We start from the raw sequence: 20,735 nt of genomic DNA on the forward strand, positions 1-20,735 counted from the left end.
CTTACCGAATATTTAATTTGCTTCTTTTCCAGATAAAAATAAACAGAGACATTCTTGGTCATTTCTTTATGCTTTTAATTTGAGATTGATTCTGTGTTCCTGCTAAACGCATCCTGAACTCAAAGCAGCCTTTTTAGGTGAAATCCAGCGAGTTTCAAGGTTATCAGAAAGTGTTCAGTCCTCAGTTTTTGACTGCTGATAGATATTTCTAGAGTTCGTACTCAGGCCCAGATCATTTCTTTTTGAATTCCAGCCATTTTCAAACATCTGTACGATCCCAAAGTGAAATAAAAGAATTAATTTGCAACCCAGGTATGTATGCGAGTCATAGCGAAGGTAAGTTAGAACCACATGTTAATTTGAACGGAAAGCATCTGGAGATGATGAGGCTCCGCTGTTGATGATAGGAATGCATTGAACACGGGCAGCGCGAAACACACTCGTTTAAAGAAAACAAAAGCACACTAATGTGTTGCAGCTTTGCATCAACAGGCATCCCGAACAACAGCACAACACTTTAAGACTTTATTGCCCAGCGTTTTAATTCATCTCGCTGCCAGCTCAGAGACTCTCAAAACAATAAGGGACTTTATTATTCAATAAAGGAGCAATATAATCCACTTTACAGTTTCCTTCTCAACCAGAGAACATGTGTTATTCGCGTGATTTTACCTGTGCTGTTATTCTCCAGGCATCACTGTCGGTGGTGGTCCTGCTTTAATACATCCAGCGGGACGATTTCGTTTCAATAGGAGCCAGAAGGCCTGCATTAATAGATGAATAATTGGTAATGCTTCATTTGAAGCCCTCTCTCACCAAGGCCATGATGCGCTACACAACATCCTGATGACGCGAGTCAAATGACTTTGTAAAAATAAATATTTGTGTTAAATATATTAGAAGAATTTGTTCTTGGTAAATTGGTTTTAACACTTGATTCCAAATAAAAATTGTAATTGCAACTTTTTACCTCACATTTACATTTACATTTATTCATTTAGCTGACGCTTTTATCCAAAGCGACTTACAATTGCTATATATGTCAGAGGTCGCACGCCTCTGGAGCAACTAGGGGTTAAGTGTCTTGCTCAGGGACACATTGGTGTCTCACAGTGCATTCTCTCACATTTATGACTTTTTCCCAATTATGACTATTCTCGCACTTTAGAGTTTTTTCCTCTCTCTTTTTTTGAGAGTATATATCTGAACAAGTTGCAATATTTATTATCATTTATTCCATAGTGAAAACAAGCTTCCAAAGAAACCCGTTAAAGTTTAAAGTTTTCCATTTCACCCACATTTCCTAAAAAGTATTTGGGGAGAAAGTATTTGAAACACTGCCAAGTTTCCCACTTACAAAACATTTAGAAGCCTGTAATTTTGATCATAGATACTCTTCAACTGAGTGACACAATCTAAAACAAAAATCCAGATGATCGCATCGTATTACTTTTTTTTTTACGTAATTCATTTGCATTTTATTGCATGACATAAGTATTTGATACATCAGAAAAGCAGACTTTAATTTTTGGTACAGAAACCCTTGTTTGCAATTACAGAGATCATGTGTTTCCTGTAGTTCCTGACCAGGTTTGCACACACACTGCAGGATCGTGGCCCACTCCTCCATACACACATTCTCCAGATCCTTCAGGTTTCGGGGCTGTCGCTGGGCAATCCGGACGTTCAGATCCCTCCAAAGATATTCGGTTACACTTTATTTCGATAGTCACTTTAGACATTCTACTAACTACATGTCAACTAAGTGTCATTAGAGTATTAGTAGGCTGTAGTAGACTGTCAGTAGACTGTTAGGTTAGGGTTAGGTGTTAGGGTTCAGGTTAGGAGAACAAGTTGACTTGTAGTTGCTAAGTTACTTACAGTCAGTTAAATGTCTGTTGGGGGACCAACAAAATAAAGTGTTTGCAGATATTATGCTGACAGTCTACTAATACTCTAATGATAGTTAGTTGACATGTAGCGGCAAAGTTACTTATAGTTTGTGGAATGTCTAAAGTGGACTATCAAAATAAAGTGTTACCAGATATTCTATTGGGTTCAGGAGACGGGCTGGGCCACTCCAGGACCTTGAGATGCTTCTTACGAAGCCAGTCCTTAGTTGCCCTGGGTCTGTGTTTCCGGTCGTTGTCATACGACCACAGCTCTTACTGAGGGAAGGAGGTTGTTGGCCAAGATCTCGTGATACATGGCCCCATCCATCCTCTCCTCAATATGGTGCAGTCGTCCTGTCCCCTTTGCAGAAGAGCATCCCCAAAGAATGATGTTTCACTCCATCCTTCACGGTTGGGATGGTGTTCTTGGGGTTGTACTCAGCCTTCTTCCTCCAAACACGGCGAGTGGAGTTTAGACCAAAAAGCTCTATTTTTGTCTCGTCAGACCTTCTCCCATTCCTCCTCTGGATCCTCCAGATGGTCATTGGCACACTTCAGATGGGCCTGGACATACGCTGGCTTGAGCAGGGGGATCTTGTGCGCTAGTGTTTTACTAAGGGTTTTCTTTGAGACTGCGGTCCCAGCTTTCCTCTCCTCCGTGTAGTTCTGGGCTCATCCCTCGCCTTCCTCATGATCACTGATGCCCCACTAGGTGAGATCTTGCCCCAGACCGAGGGAGATGGACCGTCATCTTGACCTTCTTCCATTTTCTAATGATTGTGCCAACTATTGTTGCCTTCCCCCCGATCTGCTTGCCTGTTGTCCTGTCCCCATCCCAGGCTTGTGCAGGTCTACAGTTTTATCTGATGTCCTTACACAGCTCTACGGTCTTGGCCATTGTGGAGAGGTTGGAGTGTGTTTGAGTGTGTGGACGGGTGTCTTTTATACAGGTGCAGTTACAGGTAAAGAGTGGAGAACTTCTTAAAGAGAAACTAACAGGTGTAAAAAAACACTAAAGTCTCTCTTAAGAATTAATGACTGGTTTAGAATTAATAACAACCTGAATCTGCAGGTTGTGTGTATCCGAGTGTCTCCGACAGCACACAAACTCTCAGTAGATCTGCAGGTTGTGTGTTCGCGGAGCTGGATGTGGTATTCATTAAAGCGTAATGCGGTGAATCAATCAAATGCTGCCTTACATTTCTTTTGAAAGCTGCCTATCCCAAAAGCCAAAGAAAACATGGGAGATGGGGTCATATTTTTAAAGGTTTCCACTGACATACCATCAGCTATGGGAATCAGCTAAAATACAAACAACAAAATACCGCTGTTATATTGAATTTTTTGCGAGAGCCAAGATCTATCCGACATCTCGCTCTCCGAGGTCAGAGCTTTCAACCAGCCGATGAAAACATACAATCAATCACTTCACCAAATCCTCTTCGTCTGTGAACAATGATTTCGTTTTTTTTTTCAGGTTTCTGCATCAACAGCACCACAAAACTTCAGTCTGTGTTTGTGTGTGTGTGTGTGTGTTTGAGTGATACTGTAACAGCACTTGCTCAGCCAATGGTGTGTGTTTGGGGGCGGGAATAACTGTTCAGCCAAAAGAGAACAAGTGTTTCTGTACTTTTGTTCACTGTTTAATTCATTCTTTTATAAGATGTAGAAATCTTGTTCTCAGAGGAACTTAGTAATGTCAAATCTGTCTCTTCCAGAATAGAGTTTTGATTTGAATTCATCTGTGGATTCCTAAACGTTTCTGTCAGCCGAACCCCTGTGACTTTAAATATTTACCCCTGAGATTTAAAGTTAATATTTCAGTTTAACATTCACATGTTCACAGTTCTCTGATGTTGGTTAATGCAAGTAAACAGATCAAATCCTCATTTTCATGGGGGTGAATTACTGTAATTGAAACAGCCAGCTATAAAGACGTGTGTATCTGCCTATAGAGAGATGTGTGTGTCCTCCAGAATAGCGCTGTGTCGATGCAGAAGTGATCAGACTCTGAGAGAGAGAGAGATAACGATGATGTAAAGAATGTGCAGTGAGAGATCCGCCTGTCGTCGAGTGTGAGGAGGTGTTTCCCACAGGAGCAAAACACTAAACACACACACACACACACACACACACACACCTTAATCTGAGCTCACGTGACACGGCCCTCACACACACACTCTGCATCAGAAGTATTGTCTCATAATATAACTGGGAAATTACCTCTGTGCTTCACAGGTCACATAAAGATTTATTTATGTGATTAATTCGATCAATTAGCATTTGATTTATTTAATTCCAATACATGATTTAAAATAAATGTTTAAGTCCATCTTGATATTTCCTGAGTGTGTGTGATGTTGCTCCAGTTCTCCTCTACATCAGTGTCAGTGTTCCTAAACTCCTGAATCTTGAGTTTTTCCCGGGAACACGTCACAATATTCCTCATTATAATAATTAATGCGCAGAATAAAGGGGCGGGGCCTGGTTGAGTTAATTAGTAGTGTGTCAAACTGGCGGTTATGGTAAGGGGCGGAGCATTTCCCAAACACACTCGAAGCGCTCGACCAATCACAACACACTGCTCCAGCCGACCAATCAGAGCACAGTGTGCTTTTCAGGAGGAGGGGCTTCATAGAGACAGGAAGTAAACAGAGCGTTACTGACAGACTGGGAAGAGAGGAGCCGCAACAATGGAGAATATGAGGAGAATAATCAGGAGAACCTGTTCTAGGAGAGTAGAAAACAGAAGGGAATGAAAGGTCCTCTAAAATAAATAAAGTCCCTGTTTTGACGTGTTTAATGCTCTCCTACAGCAGTTGTTTATGACACAGTGATCAAACATCTTCCTCCTGAGCCTGGTGTGTCGGCCTGACCACATCACCTCAGCGCTAACAATAATGTTTAGATCTACAGCTTTACTCGCCTCAGTGTTTCTTCGTGGAAGAGCTTTGAAAGAAAGTGAGATCAGCTGAACTGTAAACCTGAAGAATGGAGTTAAGTGGAGCTTTAAGAGCCAGCAATGCTCAGAATAAACCCTCTATCTATCTATCTATCTATCTATCTATCTATCTATCTATCTATCTATCTATCTATCTATCTATCTATCTATCTATCTATCTATCTATCTGTCTGTCTGTCTGTCTGTCTGTCTCTCCATTCATCCATCATCTCTCCATACATCTATCCATCCATTTCTCCATCATCCATCTCTCTATCCATCCATCTCTCTATCCACCCATCTCTCCATCCATCATCCATCTCTCCATCCATCTATTCATCCATTTCTCCATCCATCCATCCATCTCTCCATCCTCTCCATCTATCCATCCATCTCTCCATCCTCTCCATCTATCCATCCATCTCTCCATCCATCCATCCATCTCTCCATCCTCTCCATCTATCCATCCATCTCTCCATCCATCCATCCATCTCTCCATCCTCTCTATCTATCCATCCATCTCTTCATCCATCGATCATCTCTCCATCCATCCATCCATCCATCCATCCATCCATCCATCCTCTAACAGTATAGAGACAGCATTAATGCAGGTTTATATAGTAAAAGTGTGTCTTTGTGAAGCCAACATGATCATAAACACAAGACTACAGCTGATAGTTCTTCTGTCGAACAGAGTGGCATATCCCTTTGCTTTTTCAGATGTATTATCAGAGCCCATTTTCTCATGGGTGTTAAAAGCAAACATATGCCTTGGCATGTTTATTCAGGTTTTTAATGTGAAAAGAAAGCTAGACGGTTCTGACTGGATCAGCTATCGCTGCAGAAATACTGAAGATGTAATGTAGCGAATCAGCCAGTCAGAGCGATGATAGCGACGTCATTTCCTTCATAACTTCTGGAAGTCATCAGTGTCTCTGGCATGGAGATAAGAGTGTGTTTGCTGTGAACACAGAAGACATGTGTCCTGAAGACTCGTCCCGCTGACGTGTTCTCCGAGGTTTAGATCCCAGTTGTTCTCTGACCGGGTCTCCGTGTGCTTCATCTCCGTCACAGGAGCGCAGGAGCTTTATGGTATGTGACACTGTGGGAACTGGCCTGGACCAACACAAATAAAGCCTTGGTCTTTCCTCGTCTTGTGGAAAAATGATCCGCTTGACAGCATGTTTCAGCCTGGGCCGTTTGGAGGTGTTCGAGTTGATCCAAGACACGGAGCAGACTAATATTTGCACTATTCAAAACACAATCCCTTTTGATGCAGTGCTGCCGTGTGGACGAGATGATGGGAGAGTAAAGGTCAAAGGTCACAGAGGTCATAAAGAGAGAAACAGGATATATCTTAGAAGTGTGTTTGCAAGGTGTATTGACCCAAGGGTTGGGTTACTGTGGGTTAAGCGTTTCAGGACAGCTGGTGTGTGAGTTGATCGAGTGGAGACCGTTTGAACCGTGGTGAACGTTTATTACAATCCCCATGGAAAACATGGTGTATTACTACAGGATACACCTACAGTCATCTACAGGATCATAAGACGAGATAAACAGACTGGTTTACGTTGGGTTATGAAGTGGCGTCCTCTTTCAAAGTTATATACATATATATATAATGTGTGTGTGTGTGCGTGTGTGTGTTTGTAAGTCATATAAAGTTTTTTTGTGCTCATAGAACATCATTATGATAGTCACTTTCAACAACTTTCAAACATGTTGTAGATGGAATTAAGACCTATATAATATTCCATATATAATATATAATTCATCCTTCCCCAATTGCATTTGTAAAAGCTACACTACTTTACTATTTAAAGGGACACTTCTTCACCCATTTGCATTAAGCTTTGTATCTTTAGAAACCCAGTCATATTTTTGAATGGTCATGGCTTATTCCTTGAATTTCCCCTGAGATGGGAGAAATAAGGATTTAAATTGTGTACTTCCTGCTTATTATGATGTAAAAATTGTCACTTTGCATCATAATCAGCAGGAAGTCACATTTCATTAAAATGTTTAGAGACTACAAACATTAGCTCATTATTATTCCAGGGTGTGGGACTTCAGTTGCAGATGCTGAATCAATATCTGCCATCTTGTTTTTTTGAAGCTAAGCACTGTGGAGATAGGAAGTATGACAATGACGGAAGAAACTAAACATGATATGGAAGAAGAGGATTTTGAAGTTCTGCTGCTCGAATCCGATGTTCGTGGCTATCTTTACGAGCTGCAGTATAGTGAAGAGCAGCTGAGGCTGATGGAGGAGCAGGAGGCGGCTGCCTGTCGGTCGAGGAGCCCGGACTGGGTCGAGCAGGGCGGACTGCTGTTGCCGCCACGGCCTACTATACAGACATAGGTAGAGTCCGTCTGCTGCAGAGAATTTCAACGATGGCAATTTCTCCTGGACGAAATCTCTGAATCAGACGAGCACACGGACGTTTGTGTTGAGATGTGAACCATCCTAGCGGGGACGCGTGCATTTATCAGATCCAAAACCCATCCGGGTGCGGCTCCGGCTCTGACTCATTCGAATGTCTGCCCTATCAACTTTCGATGGTACATTCGGCGCCTACCATGGTGACCACGGGTAACGGGGAATCAGGGTTCGATACCGGAGAGGGAGCCTGAGAAACGGCTACCACATCCAAGGAAGGCAGCAGGCGCGCAAATTACCCATTTCCGACATGGAGAGGTCGGAAATAACAATACCAATACAGGTCTCTTACGAGGCCCTATAATTGGAATGAGCGTATCCTAAACCCATGGGCGAGGACCCATTGGAGGGCAAGTCTGGTGCCAGCAGCCGCGGTAATTCCAGCTCCAATAGCGTATACTGAAGTTTCTGCAGTTAAAAAGCTCATAGTTGGATCTCGGGAGCGGGCCGAGCCACCGCCTGTCCCGGACCCCTGCCTCACGGCGCCCCCCGGATGCCCTTAACTGGGTGTCCGGTCCTCGGGGCCCGAAGTGTTTACTTTGAAAAAATTAGAGTGTTCAAAGCAGGCCGCACGTCGCCGCTGAATACCGCAGCTAGGAATAATGGAACAGGACTCCGGTTCTATTTTGTGGGTTTCTGGAACCCGGGGCCATGATTGAGAGGGACGGCCGGGGGCATTCGTATTGCGCCGCTAGAGGTGAAATTATTGGACCGGCGCAAGACGGACGAGAGCGAAAGCATTTGCCAAGAATGTTTTCGTTAATCAAGAACGAAAGTCGGAGGTTCGAAGACGATCAGATACCGTCGTAGTTCCGACCGTAAACGATGCCGACCCGCGATCCGGCAGCGTTATTCCCATGACCCGCCGGGCAGTCTTTGGGTTCCAGGGGGAGTATGGTTGCAAAGCTGAAACTTTAAGGAATTGACGGAAGGGCACCACCAGGAGTGGAGCCTGCGGCTTAATGTGACTCAACACGGGAAAGCTCGGACACGGAAAGGATTGACAGATTGATAGCTCTTTCTCGATTCTGTGGGTGGTGGTGCATGGCCGTTCTTAGTTGGTGGAGCGTTTTGTCTGGTTTTTTCCGATAACGAACGAGACTCCGGCATGCTAACTAGTTAGGGAAGTTGCCCATCCTAGTTTCGTCTGACTGAACAGGTATCATGCTGTAATTCCCCATGTAGAAAGAAATACAAATGAGGAGTAATTCACTAATGAGTTCGCCAATGTAATGTTAACGGGGTTTGTTGTTGTGGGAAGAAGGAGACGGGAACCGGCGAACGTTGAAACATTTCAAGAGTAAAATGAACAAATACATAACGAAAGTATAAGCCAGCAGCCCCTCGATTGATGACATTAACGACTGATGTCCACTAGGGATGGGTACCGAAACCCGGTATTAAACGGGCCCCGGTACTGAATTTTGAAAGACCGCTGTATCGATAAGCTCGGACGTTACCGGTTCTGCTGTCGGTACTGAAGAAATTAAGTAAATACACGCAAGTTGGGCTACTATTTATTATTCCTATAAAGACGTTATCTCGAACATGTTTATATCACCAGCCATTTCTAGATATAAACTATATTTTAATTAAACCATATGTCTGTGATGCAAATTTGCAATTCGCAGTTCAGAAGAGAGAGAGAAGAGAGAAGAGAGAGAGCGATCTCTCACGCAAAGCCAAAGCACGCGCAACACGACAGCCCTGCTTAATGAGTGACAATGAGGACAAAACTAAACATCCAACGTGGTTACACTTTAGATCTGGGGTATTATTCTAATATATTTTGTATTTCGGCTTCCAAAGATTATAAAAAGAAGATATTTGAGATAAAACCGTTAAAAAACGAAATGATCTGTCCAGCTTAACTTCCTTTACTTCACAGCACTGCGGAGCGCTGTCAGTTCTTCCTAAAACCCAAACGTAACCGTCAGAATCAGCACGATCGGCGATTGTTGCAAAGTGCTGTCTTCTACTGTTGCAAGATCAAGAAAATAGCTATTAAAAACACAAAAACCTGCGCAAGAGACGCTGTTCACAAGGCGGTGCACGCTCCGAAACGGACGAGACAAGAAAAGTAACCTATATACTTGGGCTTTGTGCGTCCTTAACTATCAAATATACATACAAATGTCAAAATGACCAGCTCTGAGATTCACTTAAACACAGTTTATTCACTTAAACACAATTATGTCTTAAACGGACGTAAATAATAGGGAGAAAATGATGGTGCATCAGTCCCCATTATCTGCACTCGGTCTTAAAGGGGCAGCAGTCTAATAGCCTAAACCTGCTGACGATTCAGCCATTAATGCAAATCAAACAAAAGGCAGAGAAAATCACTCACAGCTTTTGAATGAGTAACTTTAGATTTAATAAGCATTATTCTATCTATGATAAACTACAGTGCTATTTTATATTTGATTAATAGGTTTCTTTTCATACAGAAACAATTACCTGACAAGATATGTTAGTAGACCTTCCTGAAATTAAAGCACTTTGTATATAATTTGTACCTTTGATTAATTGTATTCTTGTGTTTGTACTTGTTTTTTTTTCTTATGTGTCCTTTTTGTATAAACAAAAAAAGCCTGCACATTGCTGCGTAACAAAAATATATTTTTCTTCGTTTTGCTTTTTATATTTTAAATTTCAAAATATAAAGTTTAATTATGTTCTTAATTCTTAAAAAAAAAAAAAAAAAAAAAAAACACCAAAAAGAACCGATAAGAATACCGTTAAAGTACCGGATCGATAAGCGGTATCGGTAAGAGTAGTAATACCGATAAAACCTTAACGATACCCATCCCTAATGTCCACACACAACAGAAAATCAGGCCTGTTTCTCTCTCGACCGGCCGTTTATGCTCCCGCTCCTCTGTGAGAGATACGAGACCGGTCGGTACATCTCTTGTCTTTCATTAGCACTCACGCCACCGGCCTCACGCCGTCCTCTCGCGCTGCTCTCACGTCCCTCGTCCTGCTCGTCACAGCCGACTGATGAGATTCCTGATTTTTAAAAGACGATATCTCTGTTTACACTGAACTTTCAGCGCTGCAACTTTGCAGATACTGTTCATGCACCAACAGCAACATTACACACTATTTAAAATGAAAAAAGTGAAATCACAGTCAACCCCCCCTTTAAACGTGGATGAAGTAACTCACTGAAGATCAGGAGATACACTGCAGACGTGACATCACTGACACACAGCAGGTCCCTGAGGACCCGACACACACAGATATAATCACACCTCAAACACTATTCAGTTGCGAAACACTTGAATGCCTTGGCGTGGTGTTCCTGCATTGAGTGCTTAAAGGAGAAGAAGGAACCAGATTAAACCAGAGTTGCGCAGATGAATGTGAAGTTAATGTCCGCCATAAACAGAGGAATTCAAAGGTTCCTCCTGACGCTGGTCAACATCTTCATAACATGCACAAAATCAAGATGTCACAGATGTAGCGTGTGTTCGGGAACACTGAGACCCAGGCGACACTGACCCGACACATTCCTCCACACATACAGTAGTCTTCAGACTAAACACGCGTGTTACATGTTCACAGGTCTGACCAAACATATACAACGCTTTCTTTCCAATCATAAATCTAAATCTATGAAAACAGATCTCTATTTATCTGACGGAAAACAAGCAATGTTGTTCTTCCAGAGAGAAAAAGCAAGTTTTTGATGTAGATTGTTGTTGTTGTTGTTGAAAGCAGTTTACTGAGCGAGATGTATTTCTATTTAGAGTTGAGTTGTAATGTGTGCGTCAGGTTTTGCAGGCAACAAATATTATATGAAATGGACTGTCTAATATAAAGGTGTGCTGTGTGTTTGTGTGTGTCATTCAGGGCATTCATATATCAGTACAGATGTCCTGATTCGATTCAGTTGTGTGTGTGTGATTTCTAATTCTGTTCTGATTTGCGTGGGTTTATTTCAGTTCTAAACGAAATGAGTGATATTCTTACTGTGCTAATGCTGTACAATAAACTGCAAACCGGTCAAAACGGGTAACTTCTTTAAAAGAACCATCTCATAAGATTCATTCATTTGGGGAATCATTATTACACTGCAGAGTTCTGATTCACTGAAATGAACTGGTTCATAAGAGTCATTTGTTTGTGAATCAGAAAAATCATTGTTGTTTGTTCATTTATATTTTTGCTTTACATTCGAAGCACTTGCAAGACTGCAAACTACCATCTCACCAAATTAAGATTATTATTGATCTCAGTATTTACCGTATGTTGTTTTCCTCCGCTGTCCTCCTTCAGCCTCTCAGAGAAGCTCGACAGAACCCAGTCCGGGTCGAGAACGGGCGTCCCAGCCTCAGTGTTTTGGATTCCAGGATTATTGTCTGTTGCCGCTTGGACTCGGATCTCTGGCTCACGACAGCACAAACGTTCCTCATATCTTCTGTTTCTCGTGTGGCTTTGGCCCGGCGCCTGCTCTCGTCTCTTCTGATTTGGGTTTTCCTTCTCCTGACCGGCGTCGAATGAAACTCTCAGTGTGGCCTTTATAGACTCAGACTTTATTTAAAAGAAAAAACAATGCGTGAGAAAGCTCTGATAACGTCTGATTTGGGCTGATAAACCAATCAATCATATGAAGCAGAGTTAGACTATATTAATATGTGAATTCTGACGAGGATCATAATAGAAGTCAAAACCCAAACAAGGTTTTCCTACGACGCGAGGCATATGATCTGCTGTTCTGCGAGGCTTTACCTGTGTGTGTATACACTAGATTGCCAAAAGTTCCAGGACGTCTCCCTTTACATGTACATGAACTTTAATGACATCGTAGGGTTTAATATGGAGTTGGCCACTCTTTGTAGCTATAACAGCTTCAAATCTTCTCAACTCAGCGCTTCAAAGCTATCTATCTATCTATCTATCTATCTATCTATCTATCTATCTATCTATCTATCTATCTATCTATCTATCTATCTATCTATCTATCTATCTATCTATCTATCTATCTATCTATCTATCTATCTATCTATCTATCTATCTATCTATCTATCTATCTATCTATCTATCTATATTCTGTCTGATTCCCTCAGCTCAGACAGAACTCCTGCAGAAACCACTTGGGACTGAACTGATTAAATCATTATCATCTGAATGCATTGTTTTAAAGTGTTTCATAACGTCTCAAAATAAGACAATTGCTGGCGTTAGTAAAGCAGCAGTGAGACGACATGAATAACAGATGACACAACAGCGCCGTAGACAGTGTGCAATTGCAAGTGCTGAGGAAAAGCTTCACTTTAATTTGAATTTGATTTTGCTACAAGAGTTGTTGAGTTAAACCCCGAAAAGAACCCGAGGAAAATTATGCATTCATTCAAAATGTAGAAATGTTTTCGCTGGAAACTGATGAATGATATTACTGACATCTAAACACATTAAATTATACAAAAACTAAGACATCATTTATAATAGACCCCGTGTGGAATGTTTTGTGATTTTTCTGCATTCAGGACGCCAATAAACACACGCTGAAAGATAATGACTCTGATGAATCCAGTATGCTTTTAAACGCTGGATCCGCGAGCGCTGAAGATGGATAACCTGTTAAAGAACATGTGTGTGTGTGTCGGGCCGTGTTACTGTATACAGACACATATCATGAGCGCACAGGCGTGTTTCAGACGTGTCACACACACTCAGATGTAAGATGTCACGGCTTCAGACTTCGGCCCAATTACAGGGAGGGATTAGGACGGGGCTCAGTGACCCTCGCAGGAATGTCTCAGGGATGCTCAGTGTTCACTGTCAAACTCTGGCCTTTAAGCACTTTCACCTGCTAATTAAAGCTCCAGACTCCAGTCACGGGGAAACGTGTGCGGCCACACACTCCCGCAGCACAACAGCCGTTCACAGCTCAAGATGTCCTAATGTAAATATTTGACCCGAGTTGTATATTGGAGCGCGTGGCAGAGCGAGCCGACGGGTCTCGGTGCCATTAGCGAGTTTAAGCCCTTCGCTTTGCTAAAGTACTTGGAACCGTCTGGAAGATCCTGGACTCTGTGTTTCTGTCTCGACTCTTCTGACTCTTAGTTGGGGACATTTAATGTCATATCCAGCAACATTATTGATCTCCTGCATTGACAGTCAGCATTATATGAGCACTGAGCTGAGCTGGACGATGACATTTCTCCAGTAAATGAACTAAATTAATAACATTTTTTGCATTAGTGAAGATTTCACCCAATGGTGATTTTATGCGTTGCATGTTACTTTAAATCACACACTTTAAATTGTGACTTTATTTCTCACAATTGCATCTTTAAAGTTCACTTCAAGTCAAGTCAAGTCGCCTTCATTTTTTTGTAGCACTTTTCAAAACACCGATACAAATAGATTTCCAGAGAATAATGCAACAAAGTTTGTTTCGGCAGAACAGAAAATGATCTCAGTCCAGCTTAAGTTCAGATTAGTTACATTTTTGATTGATTAATTTCCGTTGTGATAATCATTAGTTGTTAACTTATTCGCAAAGTGTCTTATTATTTATTGTGACTTTATTTCTCATGATTGTGAATCTCAAAATGTGACTATTTCTTGACTCAAAATGTGACTGTTTCTTGTAAATGTGACTGTATCTCTTCATAATCTCCACTGCAGCTTCAGCTCTTTCCTCTCAGTGTCTGAAACGCTTCCATCGAAAATTCAGTCTCTCTAAGCCCCGCCTCTCTGAGAGCCGCTCTGCTCTGATTGGTCAGAACGTTCATTATCATATCTGAATCTCAGCTCCTGATCTCAGTGATACGAACAGTGGCGATGGCGTGGGTTTCGCCGTATCAGTCTCAGAAAACAGCGACTCCTCGACACGAACAACACGAGCCGAACTCTCCCAGTCTCAGATACACTACAGTGTTTGAGGGCGGAGCTATGAGACACTGCTCAGCCAATCAGGACCAGAGGTGGGGATTATGCTAATGAGTTATGCACCTGTGTGAGAGAGTATGTGTGTGTGTGTGTGTGTGAGTAAATGAGTATGTTTGTGTGTGTGTGCAGCCCGATCTCATGAAAGTTCGTGTCTATGGCACGAATGTCATTTCTCGTGGCATTTATACGCCAAAAACAGTTTTTGCGTGTATTTGGCACGCGATTTTCGCGTACATATGATACGCACTTTTTTGCGTATAATACGCACGAACTCCCCACCCCCCTCCCCCCTAAACCTAACCCAGGGTTTTTTAGTGCGTACCATATACACGAAAAAAACACTTTTGGCGTATAAATGCCACGAGAAATGACACTCGTGGTATAGATACGCATCTTCATGAGACTGTGTTGGTGTGTGTGTGTGTGCGTGTGTGTGTGAGTGTGAGTAAATGAGTATGTGTGAGTGTGTGTGTGTGTATGTGTGTGTGTGTGTGTGTGTGTGTGTGTGTGTGTGTGCCTCAGTAGGAGTGTCTCAGTCTTCTCTGCTTTAAGATCCTCCCAGCTCTTGTCTCTTCTCAGTTTCTCTCTCATGGTCAGAGAGTCAGTTCAGCGCGAGCCGGAGCTCAGTAGACGCACGTCATGCGTGTGTAAGAGCAGAGTGTGTGTGAGAGCTGAGAGTGTGTGTGAGAGCTGAGTGAACGCTTGATGCTCTGACACTGGAAGCACAATGACTCTTCTGGGCTCTGAACACTCCGTTCTGATTCGCAGCAAGTTTAAATCAGGTGAGATTCGTTTATAGAGTCATTTATTAACCATATGAAAAGATGTCATAGAGTTTGAGGTCTACTTGAAAACTTTACTGTAATACGAAGACACATATTTAGGCTTTTACAGCTATTTTTTAATTAACCAAACTAACTTTGTTGCTATTGGTTGTTGTAAACGCTTGTAAAGCCTAAAGTGTTTCGATACAGGAGTTCGACCTGACTAATGTGTGGAAAACTGATTTTCTTAATCTTGGTTTCCAGTACAACTCTAAACGTTCCTTAACCGAGATAAATTAACTGGAGAAAGAGAACTACTTAAGTAAAAAAAAAAAAAAAAAAAAAGTTTGTGCTTAAAACAAGAAAATGTGTAAGAAATTTGGTTTTGTTTTCACTTCGAATGAAGTTTATTTTTCTGAACCCATTGAATATTGTTTTATGTGTGTTTGTTTTAAGCATAAACTCACTTAAATTTGATCATTTTTCCATAAAAAGTCATTACATGTGAACTCAAGGAAATGTATGTTGATTTTAAGAAGTCAAACAAGTCAAAGACACTGAGGAAAAAACATTCTTCTGTTATAAACTCCTAAATTGTGCTTTTTCTTGCATCTCACCTGCTTTGTTTACTAGTATTGGTTATTACTCTTTTCCTCTGTCTGCGATCTATTGCCATCAGTGAAGGCTTCAGTGTTACAGTGAACAATACTGCCACCTTTCTGATCAACACGTTACTGAATAACTGATGTCAGGATATGTGAAGATCCTCTTTGCTTCTGTTGTTAATGCTCGAGGTTCACAGCGTTTGGAGACTCACGCACTAATGGCCTTCAGCGCTGGAAGTTCAGGACAAATTGAGCTCTTCCTTCACGAGGGGAAATGAGCCTTAGCTCAGGGGACATGATGGGATACGTGTGTGTGTGTGAGAGCGGCACACACTCAGATGCTTGTTCTGTGTCCATGTGTGTGTGTGATTGAGCTGTTCTGATAGGCTGTGTTCCCGGTGTTCGGCTCGTGTACAGATTACATAAGCGTTTGGACTATTTAAATGTCACGTCTGAGGTCAAACCCTTAAACGCTGTCATTCAGTGGATTACAGACGTGTAACCTGTGTAAACTCACGGTTCTGGAGAGATGATCAATGTTTTGAATATGATTAGCATACACAGATTGAAGAACTTGCTCTGTATAGTGTGTGTGTGTGTGTGTGTGTGTGTGTGTGTGTGTGTGTGTGTGTGTGTGTGGTTCATGCTGCCTTCTCAGGGCGTTGAGGCAAAAGCAGGTTTAGCAAACTCTTTTATTATCTTTCCAGAGAGTTTCTACAGATATATGTGCCCACTAATACTGTCATATTGAAATACTTTTTATGTGAACAATAAACTTAAATATAAATGTTTAAAGTGTTAATTGGTAAATGTTGTGTATGAGTAAAATAAATGTAAACAGTTTATTTTTAAGTGCTTTGATATAGGGGTCAAAGATCATTAGGTAGAAAGTTATTCCCTTTTTAAGTTTTTAACTTATAAGTGACTAAAGATAAAGACATAAAGTATCAAAGGTAAATTAGTTTAATACAAGAAAAATGGCAAAGAAAATGGATCTTGTTTTCCTATTGAGTTTATTAGTCTGACTCAAATTGCACCCTGCATTTGAATGAAAAAAAAAAAAACGCAAATCATAATAAATTGACATTATAAAATATAAAAAATTGTAAAATATAAAAAATTATAAAAATTGCACATTATAAAATAGGATTTTTCAAAGATTTTTTTTTTTTTTTTACAACTTTAGTATTTTAGTTCAAAATTTCAGATTTAGAACCGCTAGAATCACCAGAATCAGATGTGAACCGCTTCCATTGTGGAATTGTGTGATTTCTAAGTTCAGCGCTGGATTACTGGATTAAACGCCTCATGTCTGAGATATGACTTTGATAAATAGTTTGTCATGCCGTCGGCAAAAGGAACAGAAGATGACAGACGGTTAAAGAGCAGCTTCTGAATCCTGTTAAGATCTCTCTGTATGTGTGTGTGTGTGTGTGTGTGTGTGTGTGTGGTAAAGAGAGAAGTTTAAACATCTTTGCAGTGATAGAATGTTAGCGCATCTACATTTAGATGAATATATAAATATTATGATATGATAAATAAATGATATCATGATATAATATAAATATTATTAACAAATTATCGGTTTTCATATCGGCCCAAATCATTTTGTGCATTACAAAGTTTAGAAAATATTTTTTTTGACTCTTATATTGTTTAAAAAAACAAAAAAAAAGTTCCAATTTGAAGTAGATGTAAAAAAAAAAAAGTGGGCTGCTGAAATGTTTTAAATGACCTTTTCCATGGAAGCGCAACGCCAACGACTGATGTCAAATCAGTTTTCACAGGATGAGTTTCGTGTTTAACTTTCCAATGACAGCGAATTTGTTGATTCTGGAATATGTGATTGGGAACAAAGGTGATATATATATATATATACAGTATATATATTATATATTATTAAAGCAGGTTTGATGCCCTGAGCACAGAGTGTGTGTGTGTGAGTGTGTGTGTCACAGATGCCTGTGTCGTGTCAAGATTACAGTCTGCTATTTACAGACAGAGCAGTTAACATGACATCTCTGTTTAATGGAGTTACAGCAGCCTTGAGTTAGGAAAATATGCTCTAAAAAGGTTTTGCTAACATTCCCATTAAATTATGAAATCGTTATTTCTGAACGCTCAAAACATCCAGTTTTGTTTGTTTTATAGTTTATTTTTGGTTAAGTGAACAGGAACATTCCACTGAATCGTTCTTTAAACATTACTTGCGAGTGTTCTCTGAATGTTCTGACAATTAAAAAACACTCGATCCAACTAAGATTCGTTTTAAACGCTCCATCTTTCTGTGCTGATGATTATTAAAGTTCTGTTTAGGTGCAGCGATATGAACATTTCGCCCGATACCGATAATTCTTCATATCTGAAAGCTGATATCCGATATATTGGCCGATAAATTTAAATTTATTTTTAGAGCCTGGTTTTCCTTTTCCGAGTGATTCCACTCATATTTCAAGCAATTCCAACGCATTCTCATCCTTTAGCGTCATATAGAACGCTATATGACAAAACACTGTAAAAAAATATTCATGATTTAACTTAAAACAGTAAGTAACCTGGTTCCCTTAAAATTTTAAGTTGATTGAACTGGAAAAAGTGAGTTAATACAATGAAGGAGATTAATTTAACCATCAGAAACTCAAAATTATATGTTATCTGAACTAAATAAATTGTTTAAGTTGATTTGAGAAATGAAAAAATGTTGTGATTACTACTCTGTAAAAAAAAATTGATGGTTTAACTTAAAAAAGTAAGTAACCTGGTTGCCTTAAAATTTTAAGTTGATTGAACTGGAAAAAGTGAGTTAATACAATGAAGGAGATTAATTTACCATCAGAAACTCAAAATAATAAGTTATCCAAACTAAATCAATTATTATAGTTGATTTGACAAAAGAAAATATGTTGTGATAACAAATCCTGAAAATATTTTTTACAGTGTACGCACATGGCACCCGTTATCGTTAATATAGCACGCGCTGTGATGGTTAGGGTAAGGTGTGGGGTAGGGTAGGGTAGTCTCATATTACGCGAAAGGATTTATGACGCCTTGTGTTCGTGTGAATATTAACGTTAAAGTGTGCCATGTGCGTAGTATAGCGGCGTTTTGTTATGTGACGCTAAAGGATGAGAACGGGCTGGCCATTCAACCCATCACGTTGAACCGTGCGCATCTGAAGCGTCTTGGCTGACGGGAATAATACAAGTTTTTATCGGCTTTAATTTATCGGACGAGTTTTCTCATCAGGCCGATAACGATAAGATTAAAAATGAACACATATCGGCCGATACTGGCGTATGGTGCATCGCTAGCTCTGTTGATGCCACTGGAAGAACGCTTGTTTATAACTTTGAGAGAAACTTGCCAGAACGATCCGTTCGCTGGGGTTTGCACTATATTCTAGCGTAGCATGTGTTGTGCAATTGCATAATTAATACGTAATTGCTCTCATTTGGACAAATTATACAGGGTACACGCTGTTTTTGCAGGTATGTGCCTTGAAGACAAGTGTGCGGCTATTTTTACGCCGTTGACTCACTCATCTGGTTCTGATTGTGAGGGTTTTGTGATGCCGTTTGTCTGTAAGCTGTGATAATTCTTATTGAGGGCGATCATGCTTTCTCTTGCCCTGCGAGAGCGCTCTCGGCTGCCAGACGGCACGTTTACGAACTCACCTGTTCCTGAGATGCATGAGGAGTTTGATCTCGATCGCTCCAGATTGAGTTGTGTTGGCACTGATGGTCTCGGTGCGAGAGAGAGAGAGAGAGAGAGAGCTGCAGTGTGTGCCAGAGCTCAACATCATTAGATTGCTCTTGTTTGTCCACATACTTGCAGTCCATGACAGTTGCTGGCAGCCGATACAGAAGTACAGGTTGTGTGACCTAAACTAAAGCAGATGTACAGATCGCTGAAGCATGATCTCACACACACACACACACACACCATCAGTCAGTCGGCATTCTTGTGTGTCGACGGCACAATTATGATTGCGATGATAAATGGACAAACGAATGGATGATGGAATGAACACTGACAACTGCCCGAACTGTTGCACGTCCACACAACCCGAGCTTATGTTTCGGGAACGTATTTCAGCAATATCACACGAGCAAGAATGATATCTTCTGAATATCAACACAGCTGTGATTGCGAGTGTGATATTGCTTTTATAACATTTCAATAAACAAACTTACATTTTTACACACAGTATTGCCATTTACTCTGTCTATTTTTGCTCCGCCAAAGACAATAGTTCCATATGAGGCGAAAACAGAATCGACGTGCTTTCCTAGTCAAACATCAATTGAGTGAATGATTCAATGACTCACTCTTAATGACGATTACTTTGTTTCATTCCTGAATTAATCAGTGCTTTCTATGAATCGCTTGAGTGAATGATTCAAAGACGCATTCATGAAGACTGTGTTGTGTGTTGGACTTGAAGCGGCGCTGCACTGACCGATCGGTGTTTAACATCAGTAACACGAGAGTGATTCGAAACCACGTGTAGCCGTTCTCTAAACGCTCTCACGGTTCTCTGATGTCAGTCTGTGCAGCGCCGCTTCGGGTCCAACACACTAATTACTGCTTTCCATCATGAATAAATCAGTGTTTTGAGTGAATGATTCAATGACTCGTTTAGACAATTACTTGTTTCTTTCTTTAGTGAATCAGTGTTTTGAACAAAGTAGTTGAGTGAATAATTCAATGACTCATTTATAAAGACAGTTACTTGTTTTGTTCCTGAATGAATCAGTGTTTTGAACAAAGTGGTTGAGTGAATAATGCAATGACTCATTTATAAAGACAGTTACTCGTTTTGTTCCTGAGTGAATCGTTGTTCTGAACGAAGTGGTTGAGTGAATGATTCAATGACTCGTTTATACAGACAAGTACTTGTTTTGTTCCTGAATGAATCAGTGTTTTGAACAAAGTGGTTGAGTGAATAATGCAATGACTCATTTATAAAGACAGTTACTCGTTTTGTTCCTGAATGAATCAGTGTTTTGAACAAAGTGGTTGAGTGAATAATGCAATGACTCATTTATAAAGACAGTTACTCGTTTTGTTCCTGAGTGAATCGTTGTTCTGAACGAAGTGGTTGAGTGAATGATTCAATGACTCGTTTATACAGACAATTACTTGTTTTGTTCCTGAATGAATCAGTGTTTTGAACAAAGTGGTTGA

At 40.6% G+C, this 20,735-nt stretch overlaps 1 protein-coding gene and 1 pseudogene across 4 annotated transcripts in view; both read left to right on the top strand.

The window, feature by feature from the left end:
* Positions 1–7,251: 7,251 nt before the first annotated feature.
* Positions 7,252–8,159, top strand: LOC148971016 (18S ribosomal RNA; annotated as a pseudogene; the record flags this gene model as incomplete).
* A 6,516-nt stretch (positions 8,160–14,675) lies between these two features.
* myocd (myocardin) overlaps positions 14,676–20,735 on the top strand; it is a 97,010-nt gene continuing 90,950 nt past the window's right edge. For 2 of the 4 annotated variants that reach the window (XM_089121732.1, XM_089121735.1), the window contains exon 1: positions 14,676–14,961. In XM_089121732.1, the coding sequence (XP_088977858.1) occupies positions 14,907–14,961 (55 nt within the window). In that variant the 5' untranslated portion in view covers positions 14,676–14,906. The remainder of the gene's footprint in view (positions 14,962–20,735) is intronic. The other 2 variants (XM_089121731.1, XM_089121734.1) reach the window with 1 other exon arrangement.

This window comes from Pimephales promelas, chromosome 17, assembly GCF_988280905.1.
Source record: "Pimephales promelas chromosome 17, fPimPro1.hap1.1, whole genome shotgun sequence".
Taxonomy (NCBI): Eukaryota; Metazoa; Chordata; class Actinopteri; order Cypriniformes; family Leuciscidae; genus Pimephales; species Pimephales promelas.